General features: G+C 33.6%; 1 protein-coding gene across 1 annotated transcript in view; it reads left to right on the top strand.

Moving 5' to 3' along the window:
- Window positions 1–271: 271 nt before the first annotated feature.
- Aos1 (SUMO1 activating enzyme subunit 1) overlaps window positions 272–19,934 on the top strand; it is a 53,076-nt gene continuing 33,413 nt past the window's right edge. The window contains exons 1-4 of the mRNA XM_090375671.1: window positions 272–445; window positions 11,937–12,048; window positions 14,808–14,867; window positions 19,173–19,429. Of these exons, the coding sequence (XP_090231797.1) occupies window positions 339–445; window positions 11,937–12,048; window positions 14,808–14,867; window positions 19,173–19,429 (536 nt within the window). The 5' untranslated portion in view covers window positions 272–338. The remainder of the gene's footprint in view (window positions 446–11,936; window positions 12,049–14,807; window positions 14,868–19,172; window positions 19,430–19,934) is intronic.

The following is a 19,934-nucleotide window of genomic DNA, read 5'->3' as shown; positions in this document are numbered from 1 at the left end:
CTCGAAATTCTTACGACATCACAGACCTGAACTACCTCTGGCAGCAATTCAAAACAATTAACTATAATGTTCGCTAAATTTATTATTATATTTTTTACACAAATGAATGACACAAGTGATTGTATTTTAATGAAGCTAAACAACAATAATAATGCATTTCTGAAGAGGTTCGTTGAACTTAAAATATTAAAGTACAAAATAGGGATTTTTTTAAAATAGAAGAGGGATTAGCAAGCATGTTTCCTGTTTACATTGAAGTGTGTATTGTTGGTTAGCGTGGTTGTCATGATGGTTCTCTATTAAAGTTTGTTTCTTATCATTTCGATTCAGTTTTAGAAATGGGTGTAGGGAAGGAGTCCGATGCTCAACAGTGTGCAATATCTGAAGATGAAGTAGCATTGTACGATCGTCAAATTCGACTGTGGGGTGTTGAAGCCCAGAAAAGGTACGATTGTTTAATTCCAAAATAGGCCTAATGTGACATATTCAAATGGAGTATTGCCGCTGAAAAGTATTGTTGTATTAATCATTAAAGTGAAAAATTTTTACAGTTTGTCTGATGTATTTCTTTAGCTAAGAGTGAAGTACTACATTAGAAGTTCTATACACGGAACTACAAGCTGTTATTATTATTTCCGGTTTGTCGGCTGTACTCCAATTATGAATGAATGAATGTTCTGCTATACTGGCACGACCACACAGGTCAGAGGAAATAATAATATCGATGTTAGTATGAAAAATCTCGTGGATGAGTTGTTGACCACCAGTGTTCATTTAATAAAAGCGTCCTCGAAAACCGATGGAAAAACTGGAAGCTGTAAATAGTCACTTTTTTATGTGAATACTGTGAACACCTCCTAGGCATGTGTTGATATTGGAGGAATGTTATTATTAGTTATATGGTGCAAGGAAGCTTGAGGCTTTTGCTGTACCAGCCAAAAAAAATTTTAAATTACCATGTTACTCTGAGAGAGAGAGAGAGTCAGAAGTAGAAGGGAATCACCAAGAAGGCAAGAAAGAGAAGAATGACCCTGGGTTTGTCAAGCCCATACTCATCAGATATGAGCCCCTGACGCAAAATATAACTAGGCAGAACTTTTGTATTGTCAGCCAAAAAAAAAAAAAATAAATAAATCGTGCATTTCTTACAATTTGTAAGCCATGTGCCCTTTACAAGTAGTTAGGAAAGAATATTCTTGTGGTCTCTCTTGTAAACTCTGCTGACATTATATGGTCATCCCGGAACATAAACAGAAAATTTAGTTGTTTTATTTCAAGTAGAGTATATTAAACTTTTTTAAGCTTTCCAATTCTACAATATTCATTAAAAATTTATTCGACTCACCAATTAACCTTTGGCTAAAGGACAAATTTCTTATATTTGATTTATATTTACTTAGTTTAAATATATTTCACTTATTCTTTTCTGTTCCTTAAAGAAAGAAAGAAAAGATATCTATCCATTTAAAACTCTAAATACCCTGATCAAAATATGCTATGAAAATGGCACAGGTGATGCATAAGGATAAAATGATACTTCATTGCATTAAATAAATTTGTTTGTGATCCTGTGCCACCAATTTCTTGTTAATTTTTAAATATTTTTAGCCATATTTTGTAAAACCAGTTTAGTTTCTGAATTAGCCCTTGCACATATCTAACACTAATTGAGGAGGACTGAATTAGCCCTTCCCAATTAGTGTTAGATATGTGCAGTTTGAATAAAACAGCCTTATTCTACAATATTCATTAAAAGTTTATTCCAGTAACTAACTAACCTTTGGCTAAGGACAAATTTCTTATATTTGATTTATATTTACTTAGTTTAAATATATTTCACTTATTATTTTCTGTTCCTTAAAAAAAGAAAGAAAAGATATCTATCCATTTAAAGCTCTAAATAGCCTGATCAAATATGCTATGATAATGGCTTCCTGACACAGGTGATGCATAAGGATAAAATAATACTTCATTATATTAAATATTATTTTAATGCAGCAAATATTATTTTATTCTTATATCCTAAGTTTGGATGCCAGAAAAATTTTCCATGGGAAATTTTTATTCACCATAATGGCCACTTTAATATTTATAAAAGCCATAATGCTATCTTATTTATTATTCTAAGGAGGAAGGCAGACTGATGTGTTCTTGTCTCTTTATCCATACCTAATCTTAGTTCTTTTTTATTTTTTCCAAAAGATCAGCATCCCTCCTAATAATACTGGATTGACTTAGGGTGGTTCATTGTCAGTTTTTCTGTTTTAAGTTATTTCTTTTTCTTTAAATTTAATGCATTTTCCCTCCCCTTTAATGCATTTTTTTAACTTGTGCTTTAAGGGATAGGGGTTCACTTGAGTTGTCTCAGAAGATAAATTATGCTTCCCCCACCTTACCTTATATTTGACTGTTTGGCTTCTCTGTAAATCCTATTATGCTGTTTTATGTTAACATTATGCTATTATGTTATTTTATATTTTGTCTTATGTTCTTTGTGTCTTCCTAATTCAGTTAAATTTCTGGTTTGGTGTTAGATGCAAAATTATTGTTTTGTCTCCATTCAGATAGGCTCAGAATTATGTTATTGAAAGGTTTTTTTGGTTATTTAAAATGAATTTTCTTTTAATTGCAGATTTTAAAACTCTTCTTAAGTATTTTTTTTTTAAATTTATGTTTTGTCTTATTTCATATCTGTGTATTTCAACAGCTTCAGAGTTTGTGTTATAGCCTGTATTAGTTTTTTTTTTTTTTTTTTTGGTAGTTGTTGGCGCATAGGCTTCTGTGGCCATAATGCACCTCCCAAGGTTTTTGCAGTACATTGATCCAAGCCCGAGGCGGGAATCGAACCTGCGATCTTTGGGTTGCCAGGCAGGCACTTTACCCACCCGGCTAGCCCGGTCGGCCTGTATTAGTTTGTGAATTTTATATTCTAATATAAATTTTTGATATTATATATTCACAGTTCTACTTTTGACCTTATGTTGTTTTCATATTCTTCTTCCACCCATTATTTCATTAATGCCAGGACAGATAATTTTTTTGCATAATTTTCTTTCTATTATGCTTATATATACAGTAAACCCTTGATTTAACAGACTAATAGGGGAGAAGGGTTGTCCGGTAATGCCAAAAATCTGTTAAATCGAATGTAACCTGGGGGGCATTTTATATTGTTCTTAATGTAAAAAAAAAAGCTTTAATACAACATACAGTACTGTACAATAGTAGTAGTAGTAGTAGTAGTAGTAGTAGTAGTGGCACTTGATGCAAGAAAGCAAGTGTAGGAGCTTATGCAGCATCAGCCAAAAAAAAAAAAAAATAAAATAAAAATAAATAAAAAAATCACACCATACCCTCCAAATGCCTGTCCAGTTCCTCCTTAAATTTATTTAACCTATCAACTTCCACAACGACAGATGGAAGTTTGTTCCAGCAATTAACCACCCGCTGGCTAAAGGCAAATTTCCGCACATCTGTTCTACATCTATCCTTTCTTAATTTGAACTTATGTCCCCGTAGGTTCGTATTCTGAACAAGTGGGAGGATCCCATCAGAATTCAGCGTGCTCAACCCATTCAAGGCCTTATAGACCTCAATCAGATCACCGCGCAGGTGCCTAGTCTCCAGCCACTGCAATTTGCAGAACTTAAGCCTCTCTTGGTAAGAGGATCCCTTCATTCCCCTCACCAATCGTGTTGCTCTTCTCTGTACACGCTCAAGCAAATCTACATCCTTCCTAAAATGAGGCCTCCAGACCTGTACGCAGTACTCAAGGCGTGGCCTGACCATTGCCTTATACAGAGGGACAATCACCTCCTTTTCCCTGCTAGCAAAATTCCTATATATCATTGACAAAACCCCATGACCTGCCCTAGCAGCCTGTCTACATTGCTCAGAAAACTTCATATCTGACTGCACAATTACTCCCAGGTCTTTTTCATTTTCTACCACCTTAAGTGTAGTACCACACAGTTGGTACGTTTCTCTGGGGTTACTTCTACCCATATGCAGTACTTTGCATTTGTCAAGGTTAAACTTCAGTTGCCACTTCTTAGCCCATCTGCCCAAATTATCTAGATCCTGTTGCAGTAGCACACTGCCATTACTGTCATTAACAACCCTGCCAACCTTCGTGTCATCTGCAAACTTCGACATTAAGCCTGATATACCTTCATCAATATCATTGATAAATATACAAAACAACAGTGGACCCAACACCGAACCCTGTGGGACTCCACTAATAACATTAGTCCACGAAGAGCAGCACCCATTGATTACCACCCTCTGTCTTCTCCCACTTAACCATCCTTTTATCCATTGTAGCAACTTACCCTTAATACCATTCTGCTCCAATTTGTACAGTAGTCTTCCATGCGCAACAGTGTCAAAAGCTTTCCTGAAATCCAAGTATATGATATCAAAATTATTTTTTGCATCCAGTTCCTTTGTGACCACATCATAATAACCAATCAAATTTGTCAGACAAGACTTTCCCTTAACAAACCCATGCTGTGTCTGAATTATTGCTGCAGTCTTGTCTAGATGATCCTGCAATGCATCTTTAACCAGTGACTCCATTATTTTACCCGGAACAGAAGTTAAACTAACTGGTCTGTAATTACTCGTGTCACCCTTCGAACCTCCTTTGTGAATTGGGGATACATTTGCACATCTCCAGTCCGTGGGAACCTCCCCTGAATCCAAGGATGCTCTCATAATTATGGCTAAGGGTTTGCTTAGTTGCTTTGCCGCCTCCTTTAATATAACTGGATAGATCCCATCCACCCCAGGTGCCTTTCTTATGTTTAACTTCAACAATTTCTCCTCCACTTTGCTCTCAGTTATTACAAAATCATTAAGCACACTGCTACAATTTGATAACCTTCTTCCATTTTCAAACTGTAATGATTCCTCACGTGTGAATGTAGATGCAAAATACTCATTCAGTTTGTTTGCTATCTGAGCAGGATCATCAACAGTCGAACCATCGATGTCAAGTGGACCAATCATATTCAGCCCCTTCCTTTTAGAGTTTATATAAGTAAAGAAATCCTTGCTGTTTTTCTTAGCATCTTTTGCCAAAGATTTCTCGTAATCCGCCTTTGCCTGCCGAACCTCCTTTGTGACCTGATTACAGACTAGCTTATATCTGCTACAGGCTTCTGCGTCGCCTGATAATTTATATGCATCCCATGCATTTTTCTTCTCTGTCACGAGTCTCATTAGTTCATTTGATAACCATTTAGGCCTAAACCTTGAACAATATTTCTTCATCGGTATGAAAAGTCTAGTAGCTTCCACGATTAATTCCTTGAATGCTTCCCACTTAGAATTTACTGTTTGTAACATCGTCAGTTGATCCCACTGTACAGAATTTAAAAACTGTCTGAGACCACTGTACTCCCCTTTACGGAAGCAAAAACCCTTTCCTTTACCCCTGACGGTAGTTAGCTCTTTGAGTAAATCCCACTTCAGCACACTGTGATCACTGCCACCTAGTGGTTCCTTTATCTGCAAATTCTTAATACACGAATGATCACTGCTGATAACCAGATCAAGAGTATTACTTTCTCTGGTTGCCTCTCGAACATGCTGCTGCAGAAAACAATCATCCAATAAATCCACAAAAGTCTGACTAGTGTGTGAGTGACCAACCCACAAGTTCCAGTCAATATCTGGAAGTTCCAGACAGTTCCAGTCAATATAAAATTATGTTGCAATTTGGCCTTTGATTTATGGATATTAGAAACAGTTTTTTTTTTTTTACACAATAAATTTCACAAACATGCTATTGAGATGCCTTGTTCTAATTTCTCAATTAGCTCTAATTTCTGTGCCACATTTTAAGTTCACACACTTTCTTTTAACTCCTCTATCACTTGATGCCATTTTAAATTGTAAGGATTGCAAAATTATTTAATAAATAAAGTCACAATTCAGAAATTACAGAAACACTCTGTATATAACATGGCTGTATGATAGCTCGAGGCAGACTGAGATCGAAACAAAGTGAGTCGGTAGACCTGCAGTTTAGTGTCGCTAGTCGCATTCAGCTCGCAAATCACTGCCTGCTGTTATCTGTAATCTGGGAAAACAGCTATTTGAACACTTTTCAGAATGAATAGAAAACAATTTCCTGAATTTGATTATAAAAGTAGGTAATTATCAAAACAATAATGGAAATAGGTAATTAATATTAATTTTTAATTAATAATAACACTGAAGTTTTAAAACTAAAAAAAATAATATGGTCGAGATTAATATGTACATTACTGTATTATTATTTGTCCGGTCCGTTAAATTCAAAATCCATTATATCGGGGTCCATTAAATTGAGGGTTTACTGTATATATAAATAAATCTGCAGCCATCATCAATCCATTGCAGGATCGAGGCCTCCTCAACAAGTCATGTTGAGGGAATTGACCATAATCTGCCATGCTGGTCCAGTGCGGGTTGGTAGATTGACTGTATTTAGCAGTCAGGTGCTTGAACTCCAGTTTACTCAAAAGGGCGTGTGCTGTTGCACTCTCGCTCTTGACCACTCTGCTATGGAACCCACACAGACAGAGTGAGCCCTTGTTATAGTGCTTTTGGAGGATTGGCAGCAAAGGGACAAAGAGTACTATAAGCAAAAAAAAAAAACCATATTATGAGCATGTATTACAAGCAAAACTCTCTCCTTTCTTGCTTTTGGAAGGTATTTTTCAAACTTCATTAATACGTTTATAGTAACATTGATTTGTAGTGTTTATGAAGATCTAGACAAATGTACTATGTTTACTTTTTGGCATCTTCAACATTTTTTTTTTTTTTATTAAAAAGAATTTTTTATCATTATTAAATTAAAACTAAGCACATCTTGAGTATTACTATATAAGTATGATAAATGTAGTATTAGCATAATAATAAAAATAATATTAATACTGTTGTCAGTGGTGATCCCAGGATTTTCTAAAGGAGGAGGTGCTAAAGCAGTATTTGGGGAATAATGATTTTTTATAAGGATGGGCTAAAGCAGTGTTCCAATGAATCTTTAACCATCATTTAGTAGTTAAGAATCCACATTATTTTTCTCACGGTGGGGGGGGGGGTATAGCCATTTTAATCCCAACCTGGGACCATAAATGAAATTTATTGATTCTGTGTTGAACACACACACACACACACACACACACACACACACACACACACACACACACACACACACACACACACACACACACACACACACACACACACACACACAGCACTAATTACTGTACCAGCAAGGAAAGCAGACAAATAATACTGGATTAAAAAAAAAAAAGTTGAGGAGAGTTTGCAAATGCTGCCCCGAATAGCTAGGCAGTCGTTGGAAAGTGTTTAAATGGGAGTGTTCTTGCTGTTAAAAAATACATAACACTTCATAGGATTGACCATGAGACAGGAAGAGAACAAAAGCACATTAAAAGTGAATGTGTTGATAATGAAAGTTTACAAAGTATATGTATGTATTAATTTTTTTCTTTTCAACTTTCTTCTTTTGTTCCTTCTGCCCTTTACACTTCTGCTTCTAAAAACCAGTAATTTATAGGAAGATATTTGTACACCTACACACTTACACTTTTATTATAGTTATGATAATAGAGAGCTATTAAGTGCTCGATAATTCCTATACTCAATTATATTATGAAAACAACAGGGATTACCTTTATTTTTGATATAGGATGCTTCTTTTATAGTTATATATCCCCCCCCCCCCCACACACACACACGGTGCCTCCGTAGCCAGGTGTGCAGGAGCAGCAGTGCATATCACATGCTTCTTGATTAGATCGGGGTTCAAGCCCGTGACCACCAAATATAGAGGATGCGGAAAGGTCAGGGAATGACCACTACATAACCCCGGAGCAATATGGCCTTAGTTGCTAATGCTCCTAAAAACCAAATAACACACGTTCTTTTTATTTTTGCGGGAGAAGTTTTTCTGTATCATCAATGAGCCTCATGCTGTTATGGCATTGTGTCTATTCTGCACAGAAATTTCATATTTGATTGTATCATTAACCCTAAATACTACTTTGATTTTGTTGATTACGTCCCAATGTTGTGCCTTAACTGTCATTTTGGCAGTCATCTATATAATTTATCTAAGTCTGACAAAACAGCATATTCTGATTATTTTGCCTGTTCTACTCATTATGTCATCAGTAGACTCTCGCATCTTTCAACCAGTGCTGTTAATGAATATTAGAAATAATAAGGGTGTATACAGAATATTGATTCCCCTCATGACAGGCCCAGTCAGAGCAATAGCCATTTTTTGCCTTCTAATGTTGAAATATGTGAATACTTTTCAAAATTATTCCCACAAAACATGTTGCTACATATTCAACATGGGTTGGGCAAATTTCTGGGCAGAGTTGTTTGATCTTTATTTAGCTATCCTTATTTTTTTCACCAAAGCATGTTTAACACTTTTGCAGAAATATAAAATTAATGCTTTCAAAATTAAAAATTTATTCATAACATTTTGACTGTTTGCCGTAGAATAGCATCCACTATAGTTTATGATGATTATCACTAAAACAGAAATCAGAAAGCCAAAACAACAAAATAAAAAAAAAATCCAGGCATTGCACTTTCATATTTTGTATATTAAAGAAAAAGTCATTACATTTATCTCTTCCCTTTTATAAAAATGACAATAAAAATGCTTCATTTTATTAAATGATGTTTTTGTATCAGAACCCAGCAGCCTAAGTAATTATTTGTTATTTGCCTAGCACAGTGTCGTTGTACTTAAATATTTTTAGCCATTTGTTTCTTAGAATTCTTTAAAGTTTAAATTGAATTCAGGTTCGTTCATTATTACAAAAATGATAAATAATATGGATTTATTTTGTCTTCAGCAGCATCATGATAATGTACATATTATTTGGGACAGTAATGAATAAGTACATTTTATGTAAATAAATTGTTGGTTATGCAGATATTATAAATTGAAGTGTGGTAGCACAGAAGTATAAATGAGATTGCAGGAGGCAGGAGCGTCATTTATAAACAACATACTACGTGGAAATGTACTCAGTGAATTTGAACATGAATGGAGGATGGGATGCCATATGGCAGGACTTAGTTTATGAATTATTTTTAAGTTTTTCAACATTCTGAAGACTAAATTCTCCATGCCAAAGTTGAACATTGACTAGGGAAAATGTGTCTTTTAACAAAAGCTCTCAGAAGAGTTGACTGGAAAAAGTGTTTTTCTAGCTGATATGAAGTTTTGTCAGTTACCAAAAGAATTGCTTGAGGTGCAGAAGCAAATGTCAGTGAGCATAATGTATGCACTGCATCTTGGGGTTCTGCAGATAGCTTTTTCCCATAATTGCATAGTGGCAGGTACAGTGGTGTCATCTCTTTTCTATTCTAGAGGGGAGTAGAAAGAGATTCCTAGGAGTGGCAAATTTCATTACTTATTGTGTTCATCAAATAAAAAAACTTAGTTTTATGGCACCAGGTTAAGAACATTTATTTTAAGAAGGCCTGTACAGTACAGTACAGTCCAGTTGTGACGTACTGGTGGCAGTTTGTATGGTCTGGGTCCAGTTTTGATTTTTTGGGCCTGCTTTTCATGATAGAGTATTGCATCACTGGTTTTTGTGGTTGGTACATGCAGAAGGAATGATGACATCTTTAGAGTTGTCATTCTTCCAATAATGAAGCTTTATGTTGCTGGATCAGCTGGCTCAAACTAGAGGCTACCTGCATGATCATGTGGCACTGTTCTCAGAAAGACATATGTTGTGAACTTATTACCTAAAGCAGTAACGATGCTCAAATATAAGCATATATAATTAGTGCTGAGGGAAGCCTTGGGAGGGGGGATCTCTTAGGTGCCGAGATGGGGTAACATTCCTACCCATGGTCACACTATACATATGGGCTGTATAGCCTCATGATATGATGTAATCTACATGTAAACAAACATCTATGGTGCATCAAACAGTAAGGGCCAGGGCTTTTGAGAGAGGAAGTTAAACAGGTACTATTTGAGCAGTACATGAACCAAGTGAACTGCAAGGTATTTTATTTATCCTTTTTGCTTCCAATAATACTGCTTTTATAATTTAATGCATGAACGATGGCACCCCAATTTTTCAGGCTCCTGCACATGTGCTTAATATACTTATTATTAAGCAGTTGCAAATGATTCAAGAAAGCAAGCTTATACAGCATCAGCCGAAAAACACACACACTTCCCATTTCACCTATCCATTCCCTCCAATAGTTTTTCTAGTTCTTCCTTGACTTTATTTAAGCTATCAACTTCCACAACAACAATGGAAGTTTGTTCCAGCAATCAACCACCTGCTGGCTAAAGGCAAACTTCTGCACATTTATTCTGCAACCATCCTTAGAATTTGCACATTAACAAGTTGAATTTATGTCCCCTTCATGTGCATAGTCTGAGCAAGAGAAGGAATCCTGTCAGCATTGAACTTGCTCAATCCATTCAAAGCCTTAAACGCCTTAATCAGATCACCTCCCTCTAAGTCTCCAGATGTTGAAAATCTGCAATTTATTGGAGAACAAAGGTCCAAATGGCCTGTAGTGGTTCACATGAAAGTGAAATTACTTTCACTTCATCTTTTGTCTTTTTAAACCATATATGGCTAGATCATTATGTGGTCTGAGGTTCCAGTAACCTTTTCTTTGGAGTCACCATAAAATATGTATAAATTCAATTCATAAAATAAATTCAGTTGTAGTGACATCATCCAGAATCTTGCTTGCGATGTCATAATACTTTGCACTGTGTGTGCACAGGAACTTGTGTCAGGAAGTTTACTTTTCTTTCAGATTCAAATTTAATGTTTTTCAATTATAGAACTAGCAAGTTTATAAAATTGAATAATTAAGTATTCCACACATTTGCCCTTAAAATTATATTGAGAATGTGAAATTACTTGAGGGTTAATTTATTTTTTGTGATTGTTGTTTTTTCCAAATGATAGACATTACTTAAGATTAAAAAATTCTTCCGTTTCATGTGTGGAGAAAGAGTTATTTTTAATTCATTGTTCATTGACATATAGTGCTCTACAAAATGTTCATTAAATCATTCATTATCGTTTTTTTTTTTTTTTTTTTTTGAAAAAACAAGGTTACCGTTGCCTTACTTCAAACACAAAGAACAATGCCATATGAAGTAAATAAATAAATAAATTTTCTGCTTATACTCCAGGACAACCATAAAAGGTCAGAGGAGTTCACAAGATAAAGAGAATACAAGAGCATTATATTTAGTAGTCATGTGGGCTTGAACCATGGTCACTCAAAATGCATGCTCATTTGTACTCTTGGCTTGACCACTTGGCTATAGTGACTTAAGTATTATTTGCAAGAATGGGATTTAGATCATATATTTTAATTTTAATCTCTTACCCTCTCTTCCCCCTCCACCTCCCACATACATACCTTACTTTAATTTCTTTATTTATTATTTCATGATTACCCTTGACTTAATTTTCAGTTTACAAAATATTAATTTAGCATAGACAATTCCAATGTGCTGAAAATGCTTGACACAGAGAAGGCACATCAGACTTGTTTAATTTAGTGATATGTTTAAGAAAGCATCAGTGAGTACCATTTTTTTTTATTTTTATTATTATAAATACTAGGAACATCTTATTATTGATATATATCTTGATCTTTGATTTACTGTTATATTATTTTGTAATACACCAAGTTCTGTGCTTAGTTTTGTTGTTCTTTCTTGCTTGTATTGTTTTTTGTTATATTGTAGCTTATTATTTGTTCTATATATAATACAAAGTATATAACAATATATTATATGTAGAACAAAGAATATGTCGAAAAGAACAGAGTTTATTTTTAATAATGCAGGTTTTTCAATTTTTACTTTTATCTGTTTATTTTTTGAATAGATTGAGAGGATCAAAAATTCTGGTTGTTGGTCTTGGTGGTTTGGGAGCAGAAGCTACAAAAAATTTGATGTTGGCAGGTGTTATGTCTTTAACACTTCTGGATCATAAAAATGTAAGTAATATTACCATAAGACAATGGGGTTCAAAATTGTGGGATATACCCCTCATCCCAAGGTGCAACTCATTGTCAGGGTAGGAGGGCCAATGAAATGTTTCTAAGCTAAGGGGAAACCCTGTTACATAAAGTTTGGGAACTACTGCCATAAAATATCTTTATTGGTAATAGACTGTAACTAAAAACACAATCATTTAAATTATATTAAAATTATGGAAAAAATTTTATTGTAGTACAGGTTATTCATTTTGTTACCACCACCAAGCTAAGCTAACCTACTATACTATGTGTTTATCAGGTTACAGTAAACATGTAATACAGTAAACATGGTTACAGAAGCTAAAACTACTTGTTTAATGAGACAGAGTTATCATCTGCTGCTTAGCAGCAGCAGCTCTCGTTAAGCAATTCATCAAGAGCTGCATATAGGATGATATCTTGTTAATGGAAATATCATTTTGTTGCACATTAACAAGTTGCAGTTTCCATGCATATTTTCTGTATGCTTGCAAGCAAGTAGTGAGATAATTTGATAAAACCACTAAACTGAATTCCATGTGGAACGTAGGTATTACAGATTCTCTCTGCCATATAATTGCCACTGCTATATACCCATTGTAAAATGATATATGATGGATTTCAGTTTCACTAGAAAATGCTATAAATATTACTTTAAGGGTGAAGTTTCAGCTACAGCTGTAGCTGAAATTTATTCATAAGGTAATATGATTTTTTTTAAATTTTATGAATACTTCCTACCCTATTATTTCATATAGATTTTTTTTATGCAACTGTTCCCGCTTTTGCCCATAATGCATTACGGTATTTTTTTATCTCCCTCCACCCTTGATCCTTTGTGACAGTATAGTGGGTCTGCCATTTTGAAACTAGAGAAATGCTTAAAGGTCTTTTCAGTTGGAGCTGTGCTGATCTCAAGCAGAGGGAGTAGGATCCCACTCCCATGAAATCACATTCCAAGTTTTTCAGCTGCACAACTTGCAAATTTGAAAAAAAGGCTTCAAAAAACCATACCGGAATGAAATAAAATAAAATAAAACAGCATAATGCAATGGTAATAAAACTGAACTCTAAAGCTTTCAACCATCCAAATTGCCTTTTCGATAGCATCTTAAAACTAATAATACCACTTCAGTACTACTCTATTCTGCCTTGCACCACTGTTGTGTTTGCTGCACAACTTCCTCCCCCCACCATCTGTCTGACAGTTTTACTGATGTTTTGCCATAAATGCCAGTGCCATTATATTACATTTTCCCCTGTAGGGCATATGGAAGCTCCCTCCACTCTCTTCATAGTGTATAAACTTCTAATTAGCATATCCTCTAACCATTTGTGGTGTTGCCACCTGTTTTCTTTCCTTAAAATTTAAACATTACTGGGAGTCAAATGGTTCACTCCCCCCCCACCAATAATGTGTTGCAGCTGCAGTACAGGCATATAATGCCTACCCTATCACATTATGCTTCTGAATTCTGTACTGCAGACAATGCGACCATGACTTGTCAATGTAATGATATTCACAGTCTTAAAATGGAATAAAATATTATTCTACTTAGTTTTAATATAGGAAGGAGTGACTTTACCTTTCCAAAAATATTTACCGACAGAGGAATATAATGAAGTGACAGAGTGAGCTTTATGCAATTGTTTTGCAATTGCACATGTTCAGATTTTAGGGAAGGAATGTAGGCAACACTGTAAATGGTTAGTATGCTAATTAGTGGATAGAGTGGAAGGATATTCCACCCTATTGGGAAATTTATTATTATAACCTTGCAATTTATGGCAGAGTATCAGAAGTAGAGTTGATAGAAAAAGGAGGAGGAGAGGTAGCACAATGCAGAATAGTGGAATAGAATTTAGGTGGTATCAGGCTGCATTAGTTTAAGATTTTAAAGAAGGCCACTTTGGTGGTTGAAAGCTTTAGCATTCAGTTTTTATACCAAATGCATTATGTTGTTTTTTTCTTCTTATTTTATATTCTTTTATTGCATTGTAGTTGGTGAAAGTTGCTCTAGTAAACTATTTTGTTTGGAATGGTTAGTATCATTTTGTTTTAGTTGCAGTAACATAACCAGGCAATTCACCATTTTCAAACTCCTTGGTTATGTTACTGCAATATAACCAGACAATTCAAGAAAGGGGAAACTGTATAATATGCAGAGTGACCTGTGAACACATATACATACTTTTACAAACAGAATAAACCATATGAACTAGCATACTGTAACCAAAGTATTCAGTATACTCAGGAAAACAATCCTGATAAACAACAAATGGAAATCATTGAGATTGCTATGCATGTATCTGTGAGATTTGTTTTTCAATATAAGAAAACTATAATATTTAAAAAAAATAATGTTCAACTGTCTTAATTTTTTTAATGAAAATAAAAAAAAAAAAAAAGTGGACAGCCCAGTTGGAACCTAATAACTAAAACGAACAATCAAGAATTTTATCACTGGGCTGCCCAGCTGTATTGAACGGATACTGTTAAACTCATACTTGTGTTTCAATTATACCTTTCTTAAATTTCATTAGTTACTCATTTTCTATTTATGTTTTTGTGTGTGCATGTGTACATATAAGTAAATGGGTCTGTAGGTGGTTAATGTAGAGTTAATTATACTGAATTAACATACTTGCCTTAAAGTATCTAAACAGTAAATGTGTAGTAAAGAACAGAGTAAGTAGTTTATTTTGGAGAGTAAGTAATGCAATTAATTTTTTTTTAGGTTAGTGATCTGGATACACTTTGTCAATTCTTTGTTTCGGAATCAGATGTAGGTAAAAATGTAAGTAAGCTTGCCAGTGTCTGTGCTTAAATCTATTGTAAATTTTATATTTGTTTTTTTTTTTTTATATACATGGTCTATAAAATAAAATGAACACCATTTTATTTTATAGATCTATTAATTAGCTGATGTACAGCTAATAACTTATAACCTTCATATAACACAATAGTTAGGATCTTATAAAATCTTGTGTAGCGCAAAACTGTGTTATACGGGACTAAGAACTAGTACAAAAAGAGGAGTTACATTCCAAAAGCTAATAAAAATAAATCTTTTTTTTTTTTTTTTATAACTATCAGAACCTTAATTTTTATTAAAAATAGTAATAACTGAATAAATATCTTACAAACTGTGATACATATATGCCAGATAATGTACGTTATTTTAATTTTCTTCCTCTTCATTGTTGTTAAGCACAATCAAACGAGAACGTTTTCTCTGTTGCAGTATATCTTCACCTTTTGAACTTTCTTCTGCAGCATCTAGATTTCGTGTATCTTCTACTCTCTTTAAAAAATCAGTTCTGGGTTTGTTTGCTTTTGCTTGATAGAGCTTTGTAAATTGCATGGTAGGGAGCTAAGCATGTTTAAAGTTCCTTTTGAACTTTGTGCTTCTTTCAGTTGAAGGATCTGCATTCAACAAATAAGAATCTAATTATTTGGCTAAGTTTATGCTTTTTAATAAAATTTTGAACTTCAGAATTTTCATCTGCACTATTATCCTCTGAATTGATTTGGTTTTTCTCCGATGCCATTTCCACCAAATCTGCTTTGCCAGCTTCTTTTTCTACCAGTAATTCTTGAACATCTTCACAAGTCATATCATCAAAACGTTTCCCTCCTAGTGACTTAGCAAGTTCTACAATTGCGACCTGTTTTTTGCCGGTTCGATCTTATTTCCTGAATGAACTGATTCTGGCCATACATTTTTCCGGCATGCACCTGTTGATAGTTTTACTTCTTTGAGTGATAAAGCTATGATTCCTATAGAGTCTACAAATGAAAAATGTTTCCATGCCTCCATGCACTTGTTTCCATGCACTTCAATAGATACAGAATAAATTTTTTCTAAAATCCATTCATAACAATTTTCTGATGTAATGAGTTTTAAAGGTAGATATAATGCCTTGATCTAATGGCTGAATTAAAGAAGTTGTAGTAAGTGGTAGGAACATAACTTCACTCTTTTGGATGGCTTGCCGTGTTATCCAATAGTAATAAAACTTTGAAATCTAGATTTTTCCGCTTTAAATAGTTAATGCTCCTAGAAACCAAACAACAACAACAACAGCTTTAAATAGTTTTCCACAGCTGTCACAAAACAATTTAAAAGCCATTCTTTAAATAAATTGGCAGTTACCCAAATTATGTAAAATTATCCTTAGACATAATTTAGGGCTGAAATTTAATTCACAACAAAGAAATTATTCCAATACTGTTCTTAAGTACAAAGTTTAGTAATACATACCCTGAAAATTTATAAATGATAAAATCAAAATAACCTTACAAAAGCCTTAAAAGTTATGAACTGCATGCTTCGAAGTCACAATTTTTTATGGTCTCAAACAAGCACAAGTTCAATAGCGCACACAGGGATTTCCCTACAAAATATGGGGATTTCCCAATAATTTTCTTTTTCCATAACAACTAGCGAATCAACACCCGGGATTCACAAAAAAAGAATGGAAATGTTGAAAAATTACATCCAACATAATAGCAGGGTTTTCTCCTCACAAAAGCTCAAAAATACTGTGTTATGTAAGTACCATGTTGTGCAAGGATTGCCGCAATTTATAAATCATGTTAGAGCGAAACCGTGTTGTAGATGTATCGTGTTATATGGGGGTTGCCTGTACTCAGTTTTCACCTAGTTTTTTTAATATTATTATTTGAACCCCTATTATTTTGAAAAACACACTGAAAATGTATTACAATGTATCCTTATGGACTATGTTAACAGTCTTACTACTTGGCAAAAGAACACGAACATTTTTTGGATAATGACTGTTGGATACTGTGTAATGCATTGCCACGTCAATTTATATGCCTATGCGAAAAATAATCTGCATATAAATTTAAATGGCAACTTTTAGTGATTGAACTTTGTCCTTATTAATGGTCATTGCAAAAGCAAACGATTACTGAAAATTGAAGATGCTTGAATTGAACTGAATAGTCACTTGGAATTGTAGAACTATGAGAGATAAAAACACTGGCCTTTTGTGCATCCTGTCAAAACTTCAACTTTAATCTTTTCAGGAGTATGTACATAAATTTGCATTTTTCACATATAGGCTCTGGTATGGCAGGACTTTAGAAATAAAATGGTGGAATGTCAGAAGTAGAAATAACACAAAATAAAAAATGAGGAAGAAAAACTAATGGTTATTATTATTTTTGGTTTTGATGTAGTAATATCTTCTATATCCAAGAAGTAGTCATAATTATTTTTAGTTATAAGTTTCAAATAATGCATCTATTTACATACAAATTGTCTTTAAACTTTCCAGTGCATACTGCCTTCCCTTATTGTGTTTCCAACAAAAATAGTATGCACAGTTTTAATATATGGAAACATGAAAAATAGCTATAAAAATCAAAGAAAGAAATTGCACCTGTTATCCAATTTTGGTTTAAAACTGCCAAAATTCTTTGGAATTTAGATCCAGAAGTTGATAAAATAAATGGTATAGAGGTAAATAAATGGATGCTGCATCAAAAGAAAAAAAATAATAATAATTAATTTTTTTTCAGAGTTTTTATTTTGAATTTCATTCTGGTATCAGGAAATCATATTAAATAGGAAGAACAACTTAGTATTTAAAATCATTTGTGTACACATTTCTCATTTTTATAATTTTTTAAAGTTGTCAAAATCTGTGACTTTTTTTTTAGAAAATTTTTACAATTTTCTAAAAAAATTGTAAATTTTTGTAGCTAGCAGAAACTTACTACTGTAATCCCCACATATTCTGCAAACCCACTCATGAAAGCGTTAACCAGTTTAGATTTTTTTTCCATATTTAAAGCAAAAAAATTTAGGTTTTCACAATTTTTGCCTTTATTGAATATTGGAAAGGTAACTGCATTTGAAATTTAAATCTTCTGAATCAAGCAGAAGTAGGACTACTGTACTACTTCCGCTGGTTGCACTTTAAAAATGCTTATTAGATGTTTTTAAAATGCATATATGTCAAATTTAAGGTATATTTTTATTGAATTGCAAAAATTTATTGATGTTTAACACATTTGCTGTAACCTAAATGTGAGAGGACTTGTTCAGTGGGCTGTAATTTTTGGAATGTTGATTTTTTTCAACATTCTGACATCCCCAGCATTCCACAAATTTGTACATATTGGTTGAAAACTAAAAGGTTGGAGCTCATTGCTAAAAGCAAATGCTTACTTTTGTGCTGAAAATCAGAACAAATCTTATAATTTTATAAAAAATTTATTCGTGTGCATAAACTAATATTAACACAAGCACAAAACAAATAAAGCTGTGTGCCAAGTTATAAACAAAAGCTAAGCATTACTGCAAAGCATTTAGTCAGTGTGCCAATGGTGCAGTTGTTAATTTCCTCTGCTTTTGCATTTGTGGCACTCGTTGGTTGACTGCTTGTATATGTGTTATGGCACAGGGCTTGGGTATATTGTGAATGCAGATATGCATTGGAGTAAATCACACCTGTTGCCATTTTATGCTTATATGCATAAAGGCAGGGGAACATATTAATGTTAACTGCTATTTTTTTTTTTTTTTTGTGTGCAATTGGAGCAGAGGAACTCCAGCTTGTTTGCAGTCAAGATTTGTTTAGCCATCAGGGTACTTCTGAAATCCTTCCTCACTAACATAAAGTGTCAGGTGTATGACCAAGCAATAATTGTACTGTAATTTCTTATCATTTTATGCCAATATTTTTATACCTATTTCCTGCCTATCAAACACTGGAAATCACTTTTTCTACTCTTTTACTTTCAGCTATAGTCATTTTACAAGAGTATCTGCCTTTTTAAATTTACTATTATACTCAGATAATTCTCCACCATTTTGGTTACTAGGTTGCTAAGATCTGAAAATGAGTTAGAAACATGCAAATACTACTAAAGTTATGGACTGACGTTATATTGGCTCAACTATAAATGCTTTAATATCGATTGAAGTGTTGGAGATACCCAACCTAGAGAAAAAAAAAAAATCCAGTTTAAAATAAATCATAAAAGTTTGTATTTTAATTTTTAGTTTTTAAGTACATTATATAACATATTTACGGTTCACTTTCTTTTTTTCTTTTTTTTTTTAAAGAGAGCAGAATGTTCTAAAATGGCTACTCGGCAGTTAAATCCTATGGTAGAAGTTATTACAGATGCAGCAGAAGTTACAAAAAAGGAAGAAAATTACTTTAGGAACTTCCATGTTGTTTGTGCAACTGATTGTCCACATGACATTTTATTACAGTTAAATTCCATTTGCCGCAAACATTCCATAAAGTTTGTGTGTGGAGCAGTTTGGGGCTTCTTTGGTTACTGTTTTTCTGACCTTGGAACTCATACTTATGTTGAGTAAGTTTTATTTGATGTAATCTTTAAATATCTCAAATTTAAAAATAATTATGAGATTATTGCTTTAGAAATTTTTAAAAATCTTTTTATTCTTTATAGAATATAACATCTAAAGAATTTACATTGTCTGCCATAATGACAGGAAAAAAAAATCTGAAAAACACTAACAAAAATGACTTAAGCAAGCCAGGGAAAAAATTAATTGTATAATTTAACATTATATGCTCCTGTTGCATTGAACTCGATCGCATAGTATGTTCAAATTAATATTAATTGAGATCAGTGAGCAGTACCATACAGTACTGCAAGAATCAATTAAATTTTAGCCGACCGGGCTAGCTGAGTGGGTAAAGTACCTGCCCGGCAACCCAAAGGTTGCGGGTTCAATTCCCGCCTCGGGCTTGGATCAAAGTACTGCAAAAATCTTGGGAGGTGCAATATGGCCACAGAAGCCGATGCGCCAACAACTACCAAATCAAAAAAAAAAAAAAAAAAAAAAAATTAA

The sequence above is a fragment of the Mastigoproctus giganteus genome, chromosome 6, assembly GCF_048544385.1.
Source record: "Mastigoproctus giganteus isolate SK-2022 chromosome 6, ASM4854438v1, whole genome shotgun sequence".
Lineage (NCBI taxonomy): Eukaryota > Metazoa > Arthropoda > Arachnida > Uropygi > Thelyphonidae > Mastigoproctus > Mastigoproctus giganteus.
This window is presented reverse-complemented; position numbering and strand designations above follow the sequence as displayed.